The sequence below is a fragment of the Petaurus breviceps genome, unplaced genomic scaffold, assembly GCF_028583685.1.
Source record: "Petaurus breviceps papuanus isolate PSGF00001 unplaced genomic scaffold, PetGlider_PUasm1.0 77, whole genome shotgun sequence".
NCBI lineage: Eukaryota > Metazoa > Chordata > Mammalia > Diprotodontia > Petauridae > Petaurus > Petaurus breviceps.
This window is the reverse complement of record NW_027186492.1, coordinates 6,940,504-6,958,464: the sequence shown is the minus strand read 5'-3', so window position 1 is coordinate 6,958,464 and position 17,961 is coordinate 6,940,504. Positions and strand designations below refer to the sequence as shown.

The window sequence follows — 17,961 nt, the reverse complement described above, 5'->3', positions numbered from 1 at the left end:
AATGCTGCTACTTCCTACCTACTTGAAATTTAGCATGGCCTGGTCCCCAAGATCTTTTGTCTACCTCCACCAATTTACTACCTCTTTCAGAACTTTTCCCCTTTTCTTTTTCTGGGATTAGTTTCCTGTCACTCTATATAGCATCAGAAATTACAGACAACTAGAGCATAACAAGTGGGTTTTACTGGGTCAAGGGTCAGATTCACAGTTGGCAGGAGAGGGTATTGGCTGAGTAATTGACCAAGAGCTTGGAAAGGTCTATGGGCAGTTTGAAAGCTAATTCTTGGTGTTGACAATGGGTGCAGGCACACGAATGTCTTGTCCTCTCTCTAGTCGCCGCTCACAGTCAATCAGGTAGTTGACCCCATCAATGACAAGCTGCACCAGCTCCACCTGGAAGGCATTGACTGGTTTTGACTCTCCTAATATGCACTCTGGGAAAAGACTTAGATTTTGTCTTCCATACTCCCTGGAACTTCTTTTCTGATCTTCACCTCCCTCTTACATTTCATTCCCAATGACTTCCCCAACCCGAAGTTTCATCTCAGATTTGACCACCTTTTTGGATTTTGTTTGGACTTGTCCTTCTAGTCTTCCTAGGATCCATCACTCTCAACCCCTGTCCCCTGCTACCCAAATACCCTCCTACAGGTTCTCACCTCTGATTTGCCTAGCCGATCCAAGTTGGAAATGTCAAAAGTGCTTCCTGTGGCTGCTGTGTCCACCCCACCAGTTCCACGTTTTTGTAGCCTTAGATTCTCTAAGATCTTGGGGAAACGACTGTCCTAGAGGGGAGATACAGCATGGGAGACAGAGTCAGGAAAGAGGGAGGCAGGTCCTCTGGGGCCTTGGGCTGTATTCTGTTAGAACTCCTTTCATTACTCAGATTTCTTCCATTATCCCCCCACTTTTCCTTTGGCACCAACATGTGCCTATCACAACACTATTTCACTCTTCCCCTCCCTCAGTTCTTTCACCTTGCTTAACAGGGGCAGTTTGACATGCACGCCTGCTCGAAGTCCAGTTCCCAAATTAGAAGGGCAAGTCAGGATGTAACCCAAACGCTCATTCCACATGAACTCCCAGCCACGTTCTTGGATTAGACGTTCTACCTGAGACACATAGACCCTCTTAGTTAAAAATCGTGGGCACATGGATCCTCTTTTAGGCAGAATGACAGGGATTCAGGAATCTCTAGTTAGAACTGGAAAATAAAAACACTTTCTCTAGCTAGAACCTTAAAGACAAAGATATCTCAGGGACTAGAACCTAGGATAGGAGAGGCACCTCATTTAGTGTCAGAAATTCTACTAGCAGAACTATAGAAACAATAAATTTTCCCATTGCCTTGGGAATACTCCCTCATACTTGCTAGAAGTTGTGTAAATTGTTCATCTAGAAACTGGAACATAGAAATTCCCTTCTCTCTTCTCCTGAAACTCTTAGCTAGAATTAGATTTATGGAAACATGCACATAGAATTTGGAATAGAGGGAATCCTTAAGTTAGAATTTAAAATGGGAACTTAGTTCCAAATAGAACTGGTGACTTCTTCCTTTTCTAGAACTTTGAAGATTTTCCTACACCCCTAGAATGATCCTAATGGCCACTTAGCTGATTGGAACTTCAGCCATCCCACTCATTGGCTAAAGCCATAGACATGGAACCATAATTAAAAATAAAAGGGTTCAGAAGCTAGGCTTCTCTTGTGTTAGAACTAGGAAGATAGAGTATTTTCTATTACAATCATGAACGCACTCATCCCCTTTCCCTGCATAGAACCATGGTTTCCCTTGGGCTGAATCTAGGGACATGACTCAAATTCTGCCCATTCTCACTCAACCTCCCCCCAGGTTTTTTCATTCTAAATCAGATCATTCACTCCTTCCCACCACAGATCTCCCAAGGTCCCCACCTACTTCCTTTCATATCTTTGTCTTCTGTTTCCCATTTACCCTCCCAACCAATTCCTCTGCCCACTCCCCTCCAACCTCCTTGAGCCCCCGGCAGAATCTCTCGAACACTCTTTTCATGTTGCCACCCTTTTCCATTGAGATGACCCGTGTGTGATCCTCCTCATTCACCCAGATCAAGAAGCTTTTTTCATTGTTGTGCCTGAGGGAGTGGAGGTATAGGATCAGGAGGCAGGAATAGGGTGAGGGTTGAGTGAGGGCAAAGGATTGAAGAAGAAAAGGTGCACATTCCATACCAGATTCCTCGAGCATCTGGCCAGTCTCGGGCCATTCCTGCTGCTGTCAGCAAGGGAGACACAGGCTTGTCAAATAGGAAGTGGTCCTGGGGGGAGGTAAGGGGCATGGTGTAAACATCTTTGCAGGTTTTCCCTTACTGTAGCCTCTGGGCCTGTCCCAGCCGCATCAGTTACCTCTCATTCTGCCTCTCCCGACTCTTGTTTCTCATGCCACCCACTCCCAGTACTCTTCCATAGGGCCCCTCACATCAATAAGCTGCTGTTGCTCAGCCTCGGTCATCTCACTGAGCCGGTAATATCGTCCAGCCAGGTCACCCTGCAGGCCACTCAGTGCATCCACCACAACTCGTTCCACCTCCCGTCGCTCAGCCCTTGTACAGGCAGGGGGTAGACTGAGTCCCCTGATGCTTCGGCCAGTTCGGACTCTTGAGGATAATACATACCTCTCATCAAAGTGGCCAGCCCGAATCTAGAAGATTTGGAAGATTAGTTAAGGACACTAAAGCATAATATATTAGGTGGATCTAGGAGGTCCTGGAGATGGGGGGAGAAAATCTAAGGACTAGGGGCATCCTAGCTGTTCTATACTGCATATACATGAGGAGGTAAGATACTCCATAAGTCATTTCTCCAAATATGGAAATTCCTTCAAAACATTCCACTATGTAGCATGGTAACTCTACCACAGGAACTATCTTATTCTTCCTGAACTTGCTTTCCTTCCCCACATTAAGATGAGGATCCAGGGGCGGCCAGGTAGCGCAGCAAGTAAGAGCACCAGCTCCAGTGTCAGGATGACCTGGAGATCGAATCCCGGGCTCAGACACTCAGCATCACACCCAGAAATAACTGGCCGTGTAACCTTGAGCAAGTTACTTAACCCCGATTGCTTAAAAAAAAAAAGATGAGTATCCAGAGACCAAATTCTCATATGAAGTCATGGAGGTCAAGAAATCAACAAAGTCAAGGGCAGGGAATACCAAAAATTCAGAGGGATCATGAGACAAGAATGGCACAATTTAAAAGGCTTAGAATCTGAATTTGTGTATTCAATGTTCACCTTGCTGGCATCCAAGTCTGTGGTATGCTTCATTGTTCGGGGATCATAGCCATTATGTCTTTCTTGGATCACAGGGTCAAAAAGCTCAGCAAATACCTGGAGAAATTATGGGGGGAAGGGTGACCAATGGAGAAAGACACATTTTTCTATGTTTTCCTCCAAGAATTCAGTCTTAGATTGATTTCATTGAGACAGAAATACAGGAAAATACCGGGTTAGAGGGGAAGGTTTGGGGTCACTGGAAAAAAGGAGCTATGATTCTGTGAGGAAGGGTTGGAGATCACTGGGAAAGAGGAGCTAGGGTGATTGGGAGAAGTTCAGGGGTTCACCCACCTCATAGGTTTCTTCATCTCCTGCTACCATGCCCACAGTCTTGATGAAAGGGTGACCAGGGTTGTCTACACCAGTCTGGATACACTGGTCTAGTGTCCATCCTGTGGGCGTGGTCTTGTCGCAGAGCCGGGCATAAACAGCTGGAGTCAGGTGACTAGCCATGCAGTTGTTATGTTTTCGAAGGTCAGGGTACTCTGCACTGAGGAGGGGGTACAGGAGTGACCATAGGGGAGACAGGGGACAGGAACTAAACACAGCCTTATGGGATCTGACCAGAAGCTTAAGCTCATGTGTGTGACCTCCTGTTGTCTTTTTCCCCCCACAATGGGAAGATATACAATATGGAGAAGAGAGGGATTAGAGAGAGAGAGGTGCTGTAGTAATCGCTTTAGGGATCCTTATGGCCTGTCCTCCCTTCATCAGTCATATACAACCCCTAGCCACACATCCTAGACAGCTCAGTTTTTCCAAACCTACTCAGTGCCATTCTCCCAGGAATACAAAAGTAGGACTCAGGGAAGAGAGATATTTGAATGAAATAGCAGAGGATGCTTGGCAAAAGGATTATAAATGGCAGAAATAGATCAGAGCCCCTCAACCTGCCTGAGCAGGTCGAGAATGACTAGAATTCTCAAGGCCACTATGGGGCTTTGGAGGCGGGACATTTGGTAACAGGTCTCCAGGAATGTGTCCCAAGGCTCCAGTTAGCATTCCCATCCCTGACCCTCCAGTGACAGCCTCCCCGATTTAGTGTCAAGGTTACTATAGTCTCTATTCAAACCCTGGTTCCCAATCTCCATCCTCATCTTCCCCGCACCGCCCTGGGCACCCCATTCCTCAGGCGCTGATACCTGGGTGGGTACAGCCTTCTTCGCTCGCCAGCGGCTCGTACTGGGTCGGGGCGGAGCAGATACCCAGCAGCCAGAGACCCTGTGCCGGCCACAGCAAGAAGCCTGAGTCCCGGGCGGGCAGAGAATAATCGGGAGAAGGAACTAGCCATGGCGCGGGGGCCGGGTACTCGATCTGTGAGTTATAGCTGGAGCAGGGGCCCAAAACGAACCAGAGGCCGAAAGCTAGATCTGGAGCTGGAAGGGGACCGGAGCTGGGCCAGAACCGATGCTGGATCAGAAGGCGAAGTGGTTGGAGACTGGGTAGAAATTGGAGCCAGAGCAGGGGCTGGCACTCGAGCTGCGTGGAGAAGCGCAGTGAGTTAGGGGGGTATGCGGAACAGAAAGGGTGGGGGGAGAGTCTGGAGCCGCAGTCCCTAGGGGAGGGTTTCACAGAGGCCCCGCCTTCTACCCTACCCCCGCTGTATGGAGGGGGCTGGGTGCGTGTTGTGTCATCTAGGAGTAGGCAATTGAAAGGGAAGAAGGAGGGGCCCCTAGGTCTAAGGAACGCCCACAGCAATCCTGGGGCTCTCTTCTTCCCAATTTCAGCACCAAACAGCGGACAGCGCTCATAGGAGGTGCGGCACCCGGATACCTGCCAGCCCCTGGAACGCCCAGTTTAATTTGTAACCGGAGAAGTCTACGACGTGGGTGTGAAAGGGTGACATTGCCTGACACCCCCGACTTTTCCTCTTTCCTGAGCTTGCCCTACCACCATCTCCTCCTTAGGAGAGGCGGCGCCTTAGAAACCGAGAGATAAGGGGGAACCCACCTAGACACCAAAAACAGAAGCAAAGGGTCCGAGTTTGAGGTCGACATAGACTTATGCAAACATACAGTCACACAGATACACAGAGAGACAGAATGAGGCAAGTGGAGCCTGGGCAAGGCATCCACTCGTTCAAGGTCACCCTTTCCTCAGAAACAGGAAGAAGATTCAGGTGTCTGGCTACCAGCCCTGTGCTTGCTTTTCACAAGGTTGGGGGAGATTCAGAAGGGCCTTTTTTCACCCCCATGGGAAAGGGGATTCAACTCCTCCTCCATTTACACTGTGTACCCAGGCACTTGCCCCATGGTCCAAAGCTGATAGATACCCTGTTCTCCCAGAATCTCCCAGTCCCCACTTCTCAATCCATCTTTCCCTCCACCCTACTGCCTCCCATTTTTCCTTTTCTCAACCCTGGACCTGATCAGTTGGCTGAAGTCACAGGCTTCCGGTCAGCTTCTCAGTCTGACTTTGTGGAGCGTGGAAGTTGGTTTGCAAGGGAATTTTCTTCCTCTCTCCTCTCTTCCTTTTCTCCAGTCTCTGGGCTGGAGGGAAGTGAATGAAGGGTGGAGTAAAGAGTAGGGGTGTGGTTAGGAGATTGGGTATATGGGGACAGGACTGGCAGGCACAGAGCTCTTGGCCTTTCCACCTAACGTAATCGTTTCCTCTCTGGGATCTTTAATGCTGATTAATCCAGCTTGTAAGGTCTACTCAGGCACAAGGGCATGGGGTCATCGGGGGATCTAGTCCTCCTTCAATACACCATCACCTAACACTGTCTTTTCTCCTCCTCCTTCCCTTGAGTGGCATTGAATGAATAGCTGGCTTGGCTCCAGTATAGGTGTGGCTCCAGGTGTGTCTTGACCTTCAGACCTAGCCTGTTGTGTCAGGAAAGAGGGAGAGAAACTGAAAGGGAGGAGAGTAGAGAAAGGGAAGGGTGGGGCAGATTAAAAAGAGAAGCAGTCCAGTGATTTCTTTTCCTTACAAGAAAAACCACATCTGCATGCCTGTATGGAAATCTAGGGGGGTAGGGGGGAGAGAGAATTAATTGAGAAAGAGGTGTTTCCACTTCATAAGAACTTTCTTTCCTAGTGCTAAGATCTTAACACTTTCATTCTCTCCAGGATCCTATTGGCTTACTCTCCACGCTGGGCAAAATTTTCCTCAGAGTGAGATATCTTCAGAAACCACCAAACAAATGCCTCTCTCCAGCTCCAGGAATCTTAACAATCCTTCCGGAGGTGGAGTAATTGCTAAAATGTGGATGAAGTTATTCCTTTGAAGAGGGTGAATATTACTTGTGCTTGTGGGATTATAATTCAGATAAAAGGGGAGAAGGATAAAGTTCACTGGAAGTGAATATAATTGCTCAGGTAAGGGAGGGAGGAGTTAATCAGGTGTAGCAAGAGGGTGTTATGTCAGAGTGTGGGCAGTTATGAGAATTAGGGGGTGAAAGTAAAGGTTGGAAGGAAGTACTACGTGTGTGGGAGGGTAGGGACTTGCCTGGGGAGCCAAGAAATTGCCTAGATCAACGGGGTAGTTACTCAAATTAGGATAATTACCTCATTTGGAGAATACCTGGTCAAAGGGATATAATTATCAGGAGGAGGGCACAATATGCAGTCAGGGGAGTATTTATTTCCATGAAGAGATTGTAGGGAAAGTGCCTAGGATGTCTATGAAGACAGTCCTTGGAGTCATTGTCATTATTCTTTAGGCCTTTAGATTAGTATAGTGTGGAGTCTGGTAATTCTGAGGAATTTTCCAGGAATTCTAGAAGAAAAGAGAGGAAGCAAAGAATGGTATAGGGGGTCTGCCCTTATGGAGACCTCCAATAGAGAATGGCTTGGTAGAGATCAGGTTGAGTGAAGTAGGAAGAAAGCTGGCATTTTTCCTCTCTAAAAACCTTTCCACTTAGACAACCTTCCACCTCTCTGGTCTTCAACTTGCATTAATTTTCTCTGTAGTGTTTCTGACTTATGTTTATATGCAATTCTAGTCTTTCCCCTGAGCTCCAGTCTTGAATCACCAGCTGCTTACTGGACATTTCCACCTGTATGTCCCACAAACATTTCAAAATCAACCTGTCCAACTGAAATCATTATCTTTCCCTCAAATTTACCCTCTTCTTAACTTTTATTTTTCTGTCATGGGACTTACCATCTTTCTAGTCATTCAGTTTCAAAATCTTGGAATCACCCTCTATTTGTTAGTCTTCTTCTCTCTAAATTATGAATTAGCTGTCAAGTCTTGTGAAATCTACCTTCAGGACATCTCTTGCATCCTGGGGTGTTGTGAAGGCTCAAATGAGATAATAGATGTAAAGCATTTTGCAAACCTTAAAACATCCCATTGATGTCAATAATAATACTATATATTATTGTTATCACTTTTTACCTATAGTTACTATGCCTCTAGTCTGATGATGACATCATTCTCTGAGTCTTAAACTGCACTTCTACTGAGCTCAAGTAATGTTTATAGAACAATACAGAGATGTGCTGGTAAATATTTGGCACCTGGGATGGGAGGGGGCCAGAAATAATGTATTCACTTATACTTTTAAGTTCAATCTGCATTAGAAACATTTTCTTAAGTGTTTAGACAATTAACAAAACAATTTATAGAAACTGAAGGATATCTGAAGGATATCAGCTGACTTGCATCTGTATCCTTTCTACACCCAAGGTCACTTTAATTCAGGTCCTTATTACCTCTTATCCATGCTATCGCAATAGCCTGGGGCACAGTAGCTAGAACGCCCAGCCTGGAGTCAGGAAAACTCATTTTCCTAAGTTCAAATATGACCTCAGACACTTACTATCTGTGTGACCCTGGGCAAGTCACTCTGTTTGCCTCAGTTTCCTCATCTGTAAAATTAGCTGGAAAATTAAATGACAAACCATTCCAGTATCTTTGCCAAGAAAACCCCAAATGGGGTCATGAAGAGTCGACAAGACTGAATAACAACAACTACAAGCTAATTTCTCTCCTGGACTCAAATCTTTCCCCAAACCAATCTGCTGTACAAATGTCAAAGTGAATATCTTAAAGCAAAGACTTGACCATGTGACTGTGACTGATTAATAAACTCCAGTGGCTTCTTTTTATTCTAGGATTGAATATGAACTCCTCCATTGATATTTAACAGCCTTCACAACCTAGCACCTTTTTAACCTTCACTCTCTCTTCATTTTAGCTAAAGTGGGCTTCTTCGGGCTTCTAGTCACTTGGTGCAGTGAATAGAGCACTGGCCCTGGAGTCAGGAGGACCAGAGTTCAAATTTGGCCTCAGACACTTAACACCTACTAGCCTTCTGACCTTGGGCAAGTCATTTAACCCCAATTGCCTTGCCTTCCCCCTGACAAAAAGCAAAAACAACAACAAAAATAAAGTGGGCTTCTTGCTGTTGATCACATAGAAACATTCCACTTCCTATCTCCATTCCTTTGCAACTGCTCTAACCCATTCCTAGAATGTACTCCCTCTTTACCTCTGCTTCTTAGAATCCGTAGTTTCCTTTCAAAGCTCAGCTCAGTTGCTACCTTCTTCCCACAAAAAAAAAAACCTTTGAATTTATTTTTGTAGATATGTATGCTTATGTACAAACAAAGAAAGTCTTTCATTTTGGTCTTTGTATTCCCTGAGACTAGCGCAGCGCTTGGTATGTAATAGACGCTTAAAAAGTGCTTGTTGATTGTTTCCGCTTTTCTCTTTTTGTCTGTTTTCCATCTTTGCTTCATTTTGGTACTCTCCAGTCTCTATATTCTCTCTGTCTTTGTCTGTGACTTATTTTGTTTGAAAACATTTTCAGCCACTTATTCCGCATCCACGTGTGCAACGTACAGTACTTCAAACTGGACTTAGCAGTTGCAAAACAGTAGAAGATACGGCCTTTGCCCTTTAGGGGAAACATAGTTCCATATGTTGCTGTTTTTCTCCCCTCTTTCCGATCACCTTTAAGTGTCTGTCTACCAGTCACATTCTCTTTATCTGGCTCTCGGTTTTTGTCTTTAGTCCCGTGGTTAAGAGTTGCAGGATGCGAGGAGGTTCTAAGAAAAGGATTTAAGCATCTTCCTAGTGGTACCTGTGACCAGCAGAGAGAGCTAGACTGCACTTCCCCGAACCTAACAACAGGGGGCGCACTTCCTCCAAGAGCACCGGCCAACGCAGCCTGACGCTCGTCCCGGAGCGCGTCCGCCTCTGATTGGCGGCGCGGGGGAGGGGAAGTCGCGCTTTGATTGGGTCCCTGTCAGGTGCCCGCTGCCGGCAGGTTCGGCTGCGCCGGTGGAGAGAGGCGGGTGAGTGAGGGCCCGGGCAATGGGGGAGTGGCTGGGGGCTGGGGTCGGGGGCGGTGTCTGAGGGGTCGCAAGCCCCGGGCCTCCTGGGCTGGGGGGTCGCAGTCTGTAGGTGCTAGGTCCGGGATTGGAAAAGGACTCAGGGGAGACCCGTCGGTGTCAGCGTAGTCTGTGTGACCCGGGCGGAGTGGGGGGGTGGGGGGACGGTCAATGTCGGGGGCGATGGGGGAAGGGGGAGAGCTTTCAGAAGAAGGGGAGTCCTTAGGGGGAGGGGTCATCCAAGGGTCCTTGTTACGGGTTAATGTGGAGCCCCGCGGGAGCAAATCACGGCTTGTTCTCTGGAACGGGGGTGGGGAGAAGGGGAGGGGAGGAAGAGAAGGGAAGGGGAGAACGAGAGGGAGAAGAAGAGAAGGGGTGTGTGTGTGAGGAGCTTTCTGGAGACAGGCAAGGATCTGGGGAAGGTTAGTGTCGGGAAGGGGGGTGGGATCCCCGTTGGGGATGAAAAGAGTGTTGGAAGACGTGGGATGCTTCTTGTTTTGGGGGGCGGGGAAGAATTCTTAAACTGAAAACCCCTGTGAAATGTTTTAACTAGGAACTGTTGCATGCGGCCCTAAATTCTAATTAAGAGCATTTCTGAGATGCTTTTGATTCAGGAATGGGATAAGGAATTTGGGTACCTTAGGCAAGGTTTTGAAAATGTTGCTTCCCTCATTTTGACTACCCTCCCCTTTTCCTTCCCCCCTACCCTTTGTCAGCCCTTCCACTCTACTCCCCTCCCCCCCACTACCCCCGTACTCCCTTTCCCTCCCAAATCCTCTTTCCTCCTCTTCCCACTTTCTATGGGAGGCTTTGAACCTTCATTGTAGCAAAGCATCTTATCACAAAATAAATACTTACGTGCCATGAAGAGTAGAACTTTCTGGCAGAAAAAAAATGCATTCATAAAAATCAATATTAAAAGTACCCTTCTTGTGGTTCTCAGTATATTTGTAACTTGGCTACCTCTAGTCCCAGTTTTGCTTGCATCTCAAGGTTTTTTCCTGCTCCTTCACCGCCCCCACCTCTACTCTACCCCACCCCAGCCCCCATTCCTGATCCAGTGCAGAAGTCCCTAGAGAGGAGACTGATTTCCCTTTTCTCTGTTGTGAGTGAGACTTTAGTTTGGAGTAGAATCTGAGGTTGTATTCTTTGTTACTATCATATATTGGGGGTGGGGGGGAGGGAGAGAACTGAAAGGTAGTGGGAGGGCCTTGGCAGGGATATACTGAACCCAGCTTCTTGCAAAGATACATTGAAGTAAATCTTACTGTAATCAAAGTATAAGCCTGTTATCTCACACAAGCCTCCTTCATAGCAAAGTCCAGGCTTATCATTGCTATGGACACTTTCTATTCTCCCCTTCTTGATGTCTTCTGAGGCAGAGGTTCTTAACCTTTTTGTATATGTGTCATGGACCCCTTTGGACAGTTTGGACCCCTTCTCAGAATAAAGTTTGCTTACATTCATAATTGAAGTAAATTTTAAACTTCAGCTAGACATTAGTGAATATAAAGATGTTATTTTTCTCATCCCAGTTTATGTACCTCCTGAAATCTGTCCATGGATCTTATAATTATGTTATAATATTCCATGGAACAACAGGTGCAAGATGATGAGATATTACAGTTGATGGATATTACAGTTATTAAGATTAAGAACCCTTGCTCTAAAATTTCAGAGCACTAGCCTGTCGTAATTCTTTCCTGATCTCAAGAAGTCATATCCCTTGATTAATAATGGCTCCACCTCACATTAACCTGGTTTGTTACCTTGTTTATCCTTTTTTTTTTAATCTAGATCTTAAAGGTATCTTGCTCTTTACAAGACACATTTGAGAATGTAAAGGGACCTCTTCTTTACCTGTTCTTCTCAGGCTTCTCTTTGGGCTAGCTTTTTGAAAGATAGCCGTCAGCTCTTCTTTAACCATAGTTACAAAAAACTTTTTCTCATTTGTTAAGTAAATCCTGACACAAAGTGTATACTTATTCCCTCACACAAGCCTTATTAATAGCAAGCCCAGTCTTATTGATGTATATGGAGCTTCTTACTCTGAATACTTTAACTGAACACCCATGTGTCTGTCATGGGGATGAAATGTGAAATCAAGAAGGCAAACTGTTGTGAATTTAGAGCAAAACCAGAGGAGACTCCATGGGTGGAAATGCATAGGATCAGAAGAATCCTAAACATGAGAGGAAGTTCTGTTGCAGGGAAACAACAGGGAGGACAGAAAAAAATCTAAGCTGCATTAACTCAGAACTGTACAGAGACTCGAAATACTTACAAGGCATGAAAATCAGGCCAGGTCACCGAGTCCAGAGTAATAACAAAATGATACGGGCACAGAGGCATTCTACAAGACACACAAAAGGAAATAGGAAAATGTTTTTAAGACCTAGAAAAGGACCAAGGAAAATGCAGTTCCTTGAATGATTATTGGGGGATAAGAAAAGGTCATAGAAGGCTGAAAAGAGAGGTCTCTGTGGGAACAAGTCAATTATAATTACATAATTAGAAAAAACACCGCTTGTAGTGGGAAGGTATAAAATCAAAACAAATTCCTGAAGAATATTTTAAAAGGTTGGATGAATTTAAATATGTAATTTCCTTCCCAAGCTAAAGTCAACACTTATATAGCATTTTCAAGAGTTCTTTATTGATAACAACTCTATGGAGTAGGGAGTATGAGTAGCAGTATTCTTCTTTTGCAATTGAAGAAGCCGTGTCTCAGGTAAATGAAGTGCTTGCTTCAGGCCACATTAGAAAGCGGCAGAGTCTGGACTAGAACCCAGGTCTTCTGATCCTAACTTTGGTATTCTTTCCATAATGCCATTCTGCAGAACTTTCAAGTGGTTATTTTCGAGAATTTTTGCTGACTGTTGTCCAAGGTAGAACCCAGTCCTGTGATACCTAGAGCTTAGGATCCCTAATGAGAGAAGAGTGTGTTGAGCATTCAGCTCTCAGTCTGATAGTATATTGGCAGAAATGTGACTGCCTTTAGTCTGATCTCCCTAATAATCTTATGGCCTTTGTTTTGACATCTAGTCTTTTGTGCATTTCTTTGAATTGGAAAAGCTATGGGTTAGGTGGAGGCTCGGATGTGAAAGGCTTTGGGCCAGTTGACACTGCAGTAGACTTCTGGGTTGGTTGAATTGGGGATAATGATCTCAGGCAATGACAACTGACTTCATTCAACTTTTGTTAGGGTCCCTAGGCTTAGCACTGTGAAGAAAGTGAGAGAGGAGAACTAAGAAAGTTCCAAATTGAGTTCTAAGTCTAGAATGTCAGTGTCAGCCCTTTCTCTCAGCAAAGAACACCCTCCCCCCTTCCATCCCCTTCTACCCCCCTCCGCCCTCGCAGCCCTTCTTATGAGAGGCTGCTCCTCTCACTTGTTGCTGAAGATACTTTTCCAGTGAAATAATTGAAAAAATGTCAGCTCTGTAAGGGTTAACTCTCTGACTCTAGTATTCTGCTTCATTCCTGGGATAACCTGTGGCTATTCCCTTTAATTATCATACTTTCTTTCACCTGCCATCTTTCTTCTTTCTTCCCTGCTTCTCATCATCTTGCACCTGTTGTTCCTGATCTGCTATAGTCTCAGTGTAATCTCCTCAGTGTTGTTTCCCTGCTTCCCTAGAGTCCTATGTGGTTGTCTCTCTATTATTCTATATTGGATATATTCTATATCCTCTATCCACCACGGGAGCTGATGGAGTGCCATCTCCTGCAGATCGGGATGAGTGGGTCTCCTGGTGGGAATGTGGTCGCTGACGGCCAGTGAGATCGAGAGTGCCACGCCCCGCTTCTTCGTTGGAGCTGGGGATGAGGGGCTGGGCACCCAGGGAGCAGGCATGAGTATGGAAGAGAGTGAGAGTGAGCTCCTCGAAGATGAGGAAGATGAAGTGGTAAGTATATGAAGAATAAAAGGTATAATGGTAGAGCCACTGTTACTAAGGGCAATATTCAGTGGTGATCACTTCTCCACCTCTAGAAAGGCCTGGTCTTCCTGCCTTCCATTGGCACCTGACTCTTTTCTGATTTAAGAGATGACAGAGTAATAAAACAGACTATTTCAGTTGTAGAACCTTTGCTCCATTGAACTCAGTAGAATCTAAGGGATTGCTGGCTATCTGGGTAACCTGATGCCTGGTCACAAAAATACCTTGCTGTGCTCCTGTGGAGAAGACATTATTCCATTGACAGCAGGAGTCTCTAAAGTTGTCTTGGGGTGGGAGGAGGAGGGGGTACGGCTGTGGTTGGGAGCAGTGCTCCCTAGCTTTGACTGTGTCCTGTAGCTTTCACATGGGGGAATCCAATGTCCTGGCAAAAGGGAAGGCTTTGTGTCCCTAGGAAGTCCTTTCACCTTGTATGGAAGGTTTTTGACAATATCTTTCATACTGTAGCCCCTTGAGCGGCAGATTATTGTTGGCATTTGTGCCATGACGAAGAAGTCCAAGTCCAAGCCAATGACCCAGATCCTAGAACGACTCTGTCGCTTTGACTACCTAACTGTGATTATTCTGGGTGAGGATGTTATCCTCAATGAGCCTGTAGAGAACTGGCCCCCTTGCCACTGCCTCATCTCTTTCCACTCCAAAGGTAAGAACCTCAGCAAGAAATGAGTGTAGAATGGGATTGGAAATTGTGGGGTTTAGGAGTTTAGATTTGCCCTTCATTGTTTCATCTCATTGGAAGAATGACAGTTAATGGGAGTGCTTATTCCTTCTGACACATTTGGGGAGAAAAATATCATGTGGTGGGCGGTGGGGGGGTCTGCACACTTCAGATCTTAGGATACTTAGCATACTTCCACAGTTTCTAGGACCCTCAGAAGTGGTAGGCTCCTAGAAATAATTCCAAAGGTTCTTTTGGATCTTTGGGAAATGAGTCAGGATAGTGATGGGGTTAGTATATAGAAGGGTTCAGTGGAAACTAACAGTTCTCATTTTTATCATGTTTGTGTCTTGGATTCTGCCTTTCTGCTAGGCTTCCCTCTGGACAAAGCTGTTGCTTATGCAAAGCTTCGAAATCCCTTCCTTATCAATGATCTGACTATGCAGTATTATATCCAGGACAGGTATGACTTCCTACTGGCCAGTCAAATATATGAGACTGCATCTTCCTTGTGGCCCATGGACTTAGCCTCCAGTTTTTTGGGGGCCCATTTGGGGGAAAAGGGCAAAACCAGAAATTTGATTCTCTCTCACACTGTGCTCTAATACCCTCATCTCCACCCCACCCCCACACTTCGCCTCATGCTTCCTCTAGCTAATAGTTTTGGGGTTGCAGGCGGGAAGTATACCGAATCTTGCAAGAAGAGGGCATTGATCTGCCTCGATATGCTGTACTTAATCGTGACCCTGCCCGACCAGAGGGTGAGTATTTGGCTCCATCCTTTGCCCAGGCCCCTGGGCTTCAACCTAGTTCATTGTCTTTCAGATTTCTGCTATTCCCAATCAAGTGGGGTTTTGGTTTTTGTATAGATGGGAGGGTAAGGAGTCTTGGGATAGGGCCTCTGGGGTGGGTCCTAGGATGCAGGGCCTGTGGTTGCAGAGATTGAGGCGCTGGAGGATTCCAGTGGTAGAAGAGGTATCCCCAAGACCCCCAGGACTGACCATATTCTACCTCTCAGAGTGCAACCTGATAGAGGGTGAGGACCAGGTGGAGGTGAATGGAGCTGTGTTTCCCAAACCATTTGTGGAGAAGCCAGTGAGTGCTGAGGATCACAACGTCTACATCTACTATCCCAGCACAGCTGGTGGGGGGAGCCAGCGCCTCTTTCGTAAGGTGTGGGGGCAGTCAGGGATATGGGGAGGGGCAGAGAGATGGAAGGATAGGGATGGATTTGTGGGATAAAGGTTGAAGGATTCAGAAACAAAATGGCAAGGGAGGATGGACCTACATGTTTTTTAATCCCTCTCCTTTCCTTAGATTGGCAGCCGAAGCAGTGTGTACTCCCCTGAGAGCAGTGTCCGAAAGACTGGATCTTACATCTATGAGGAATTCATGCCCACAGATGGCACCGATGTCAAGGTTGCAGAGAAGGGAAGGGGGTGTGGGTATATAGGTTACACAAGTCATATCATTTTGGAGGCAGAAGGGATCTTGGAGGCCATGTATTCGGTCCTCTCATTTTAGAGATTCATTTCCTTCTCTTTGTATATGAGGAGTATGAGGCTCTGAGAATTTAAGTGAATTACCCAAAGTCATATAGTTTAAGGTGTTATTGTGGGGATGGGGCAGTTGGAAGTATAAAGAAGAGGCATATAAGATAAAAGCTGAGTGTGGATTTGGTAATGTACTGAAATTGCAAGGTAAGCAGTGGAGATAGTGGGTTTGAGACATTTATGACATTTGTAAAATAGGGCTGTGAAGGCATTTGATATACTACAGTGGGGGGGGGGGTTAAATAGAAAAGGAAAGATAATATTGGGGTACTGGTGGAACAGTCCTCATACTTATGCCTCTATAGTCTTAGCTGAATGAATGTTGATTTTCTTAGGCTCAAGATCTTTCTTCTAAACCAAGGCTAAACATAATGCCCAACGTCTCCCCTTTTAAAATGATTTTATTTCCCATAGTGTTTTCAAGCATATGTGTTGTGATTGGCCTGACAGAACTGTGTGACATGGATCCTCTCAGGAATGATATGTTTTTTGTAGGTATATACAGTGGGACCAGATTATGCCCATGCTGAAGCCCGAAAGTCTCCAGCATTAGATGGAAAGGTGGAAAGGGACAGTGAAGGGAAGGAGATTCGATACCCAGTTATGCTAACTGCCATGGAGAAGCTAGTGGCCAGGAAAGTCTGTGTTGCTTTCAAGGTAGAGGAATATCCAAGTTGGTGGGATGGTGTTTTTGGTGAAGGGGAATATAGGATAAATGGGATGGTAGGGAAGGGTTAAAGGCATGAGGCATTTGGGAAGAAATTATTCCTCCAACCTGGTTTTATCCTTTACCTTACTCTCCCATAGCAAACAGTCTGTGGGTTTGACCTTCTCCGTGCCAATGGTCACTCCTTTGTCTGTGATGTCAATGGCTTCAGCTTTGTCAAGAACTCAATGAAATATTATGATGACTGCGCCAAAATCTTGGGGTATGGTATGGGAGACATTGGTCTGGGTGAGCAGAAGCCCATCTAGTATTGGGGTTACCTTTTTTTCCCGTTTAACAGAGCTCTTCTCTTTTGCAGATTTTTTTTCTTTTAGCCATTATGAGGAAGATCATTCCATTGCTTTTCTGTCTTCTTTCTAGGAATACCATAATGCGGGAGCTTGCCCCCCAGTTTCAGATTCCATGGTCCATTCCCACAGAGGCTGAAGACATTCCCATTGTCCCCACCACATCTGGCACCATGTAAGAGAGAGAGAGAAGCTGTAGTTATTTACCCACAGAGATATCTGGGCCTTGGGAGTCCCAGAATTGACTGATAAGCACCTATCACCTCTCTCTAGACTGACAAGAGGATCCCTTTTATGCAGTTTCCTTAACTACACCTCCTTTCCTCATTGCAGATAGTACCCTTTTCCCTCCCAGGCATTCATGAAGAGGTTGACTGACTGAGGTTACTCTAACATATTCCTTCTTCCCAGGATGGAACTCCGTTGTGTCATTGCCATCATCCGTCATGGGGATCGAACTCCCAAACAGAAAATGAAGATGGAAGTCACACACCCCAGGTAAGAGGAGGTTCTGTATCCTGAGTGAAGAGAGGGGAAGGCAGATAGAAGTAGATTTGTTCTCACAGTTCTTGACTCCCCCACTTGTGTTTTCCTTCACCCACCCATTTCCAGGTTCTTTGCACTGTTTGAGAAACATGGTGGCTACAAAACTGGGAAACTGAAACTAAAAAGGCCAGAGCAGCTGCAGGTGGGTAACCTGATTGAGGAGGGTAATCACTATAGGTGGAAGGGATATGAGTTTAGGAAATCCGTCTGGGAAAAATGTAAAGTGATCCTAAGATAGATGGGGTTTTGGTCATATCCCATTATTCCCCCTTCCTCAGGAGGTGCTGGACATCACTCGGCTGTTGTTGGGGGAACTGGAGAAGGACCCTGGTGGTGAGATCGAAGAGAAAACAGGAAAGCTGGAGCAACTAAAGACTGTGTTGGAGATGTAAGAAGTGGAGTGATAATAAGGGAGCCTGATATGGGCTGTCAACCATGGAGTCTGTGTCCTGGGGTTGGAATGGACAGTGGACTCTGTTCTTGGCAGGTATGGTCACTTCTCAGGCATCAATAGAAAGGTACAGCTGACCTACTACCCCCATGGAACCAGGGTCTCTAATGAGGAGCAAGGTGAGATATACAACCCACTCTTGCTCTCTGAATCTCTAGCCCCGTAGGCCTATAGAACACCCATTCTTTGCTC

General features: G+C 45.8%; 2 protein-coding genes across 8 annotated transcripts in view; one reads left to right on the top strand and one right to left on the bottom strand.

The window, feature by feature from the left end:
* Positions 1-161: 161 nt before the first annotated feature.
* Positions 162-6,014, bottom strand: CKMT1A (creatine kinase, mitochondrial 1A). Its single transcript, XM_069105912.1, has 10 exons — positions 5,675-6,014; positions 4,453-4,789; positions 3,602-3,800; positions 3,269-3,364; positions 2,456-2,677; positions 2,209-2,294; positions 1,991-2,114; positions 978-1,112; positions 660-785; positions 162-393 (listed from the first exon to the last, which is right to left on the bottom strand). The coding sequence occupies exons 2-10, from the start codon at positions 4,599-4,601 to the stop codon at positions 277-279; spliced, it is 1,254 nt and encodes a 417-aa protein (XP_068962013.1). The 5' UTR covers positions 4,602-4,789; positions 5,675-6,014; the 3' UTR covers positions 162-276.
* Positions 6,015-9,413: 3,399 nt separating this feature from the next.
* The window catches only part of PPIP5K1 (diphosphoinositol pentakisphosphate kinase 1), a 42,304-nt gene continuing 33,756 nt past the window's right edge, over positions 9,414-17,961 (top strand). For 6 of the 7 annotated variants that reach the window (XM_069105910.1, XM_069105909.1, XM_069105906.1 and 3 more), the window contains exons 1-14: positions 9,414-9,555; positions 13,322-13,496; positions 13,995-14,190; positions 14,578-14,668; positions 14,881-14,966; positions 15,224-15,378; positions 15,523-15,624; positions 16,254-16,415; positions 16,566-16,687; positions 16,846-16,947; positions 17,184-17,270; positions 17,385-17,460; positions 17,597-17,706; positions 17,806-17,888. In XM_069105910.1, the coding sequence (XP_068962011.1) occupies positions 13,350-13,496; positions 13,995-14,190; positions 14,578-14,668; positions 14,881-14,966; positions 15,224-15,378; positions 15,523-15,624; positions 16,254-16,415; positions 16,566-16,687; positions 16,846-16,947; positions 17,184-17,270; positions 17,385-17,460; positions 17,597-17,706; positions 17,806-17,888 (1,519 nt within the window). In that variant the 5' untranslated portion in view covers positions 9,414-9,555; positions 13,322-13,349. Of the gene's footprint in view, positions 9,556-9,911; positions 10,014-13,321; positions 13,497-13,994; positions 14,191-14,577; positions 14,669-14,880; positions 14,967-15,223; positions 15,379-15,522; positions 15,625-16,253; positions 16,416-16,565; positions 16,688-16,845; positions 16,948-17,183; positions 17,271-17,384; positions 17,461-17,596; positions 17,707-17,805; positions 17,889-17,961 lie in introns of those variants that run through there. The other variant, XM_069105905.1, reaches the window with a different exon arrangement.

Bases quoted from the DNA above. Each gene is read 5' to 3' on its own strand.
- CKMT1A (XM_069105912.1), bottom strand. From the start codon at position 4,601: ATGGCTAGTTCCTTCTCCCGATTATTCTCTGCCCGCCCGGGACTCAGG. The intron at 3,365-3,601 runs GTGGGTGAACCC...TAATTTCTCCAG, and splicing joins GAGATGAAGAAACCTATGAG to GTATTTGCTGAGCTTTTTGA. The intron at 786-977 runs GTGAAAGAACTG...TCTCCCCTCTAG, and splicing joins AACTGCCCCTGTTAAGCAAG to GACAGTCGTTTCCCCAAGAT.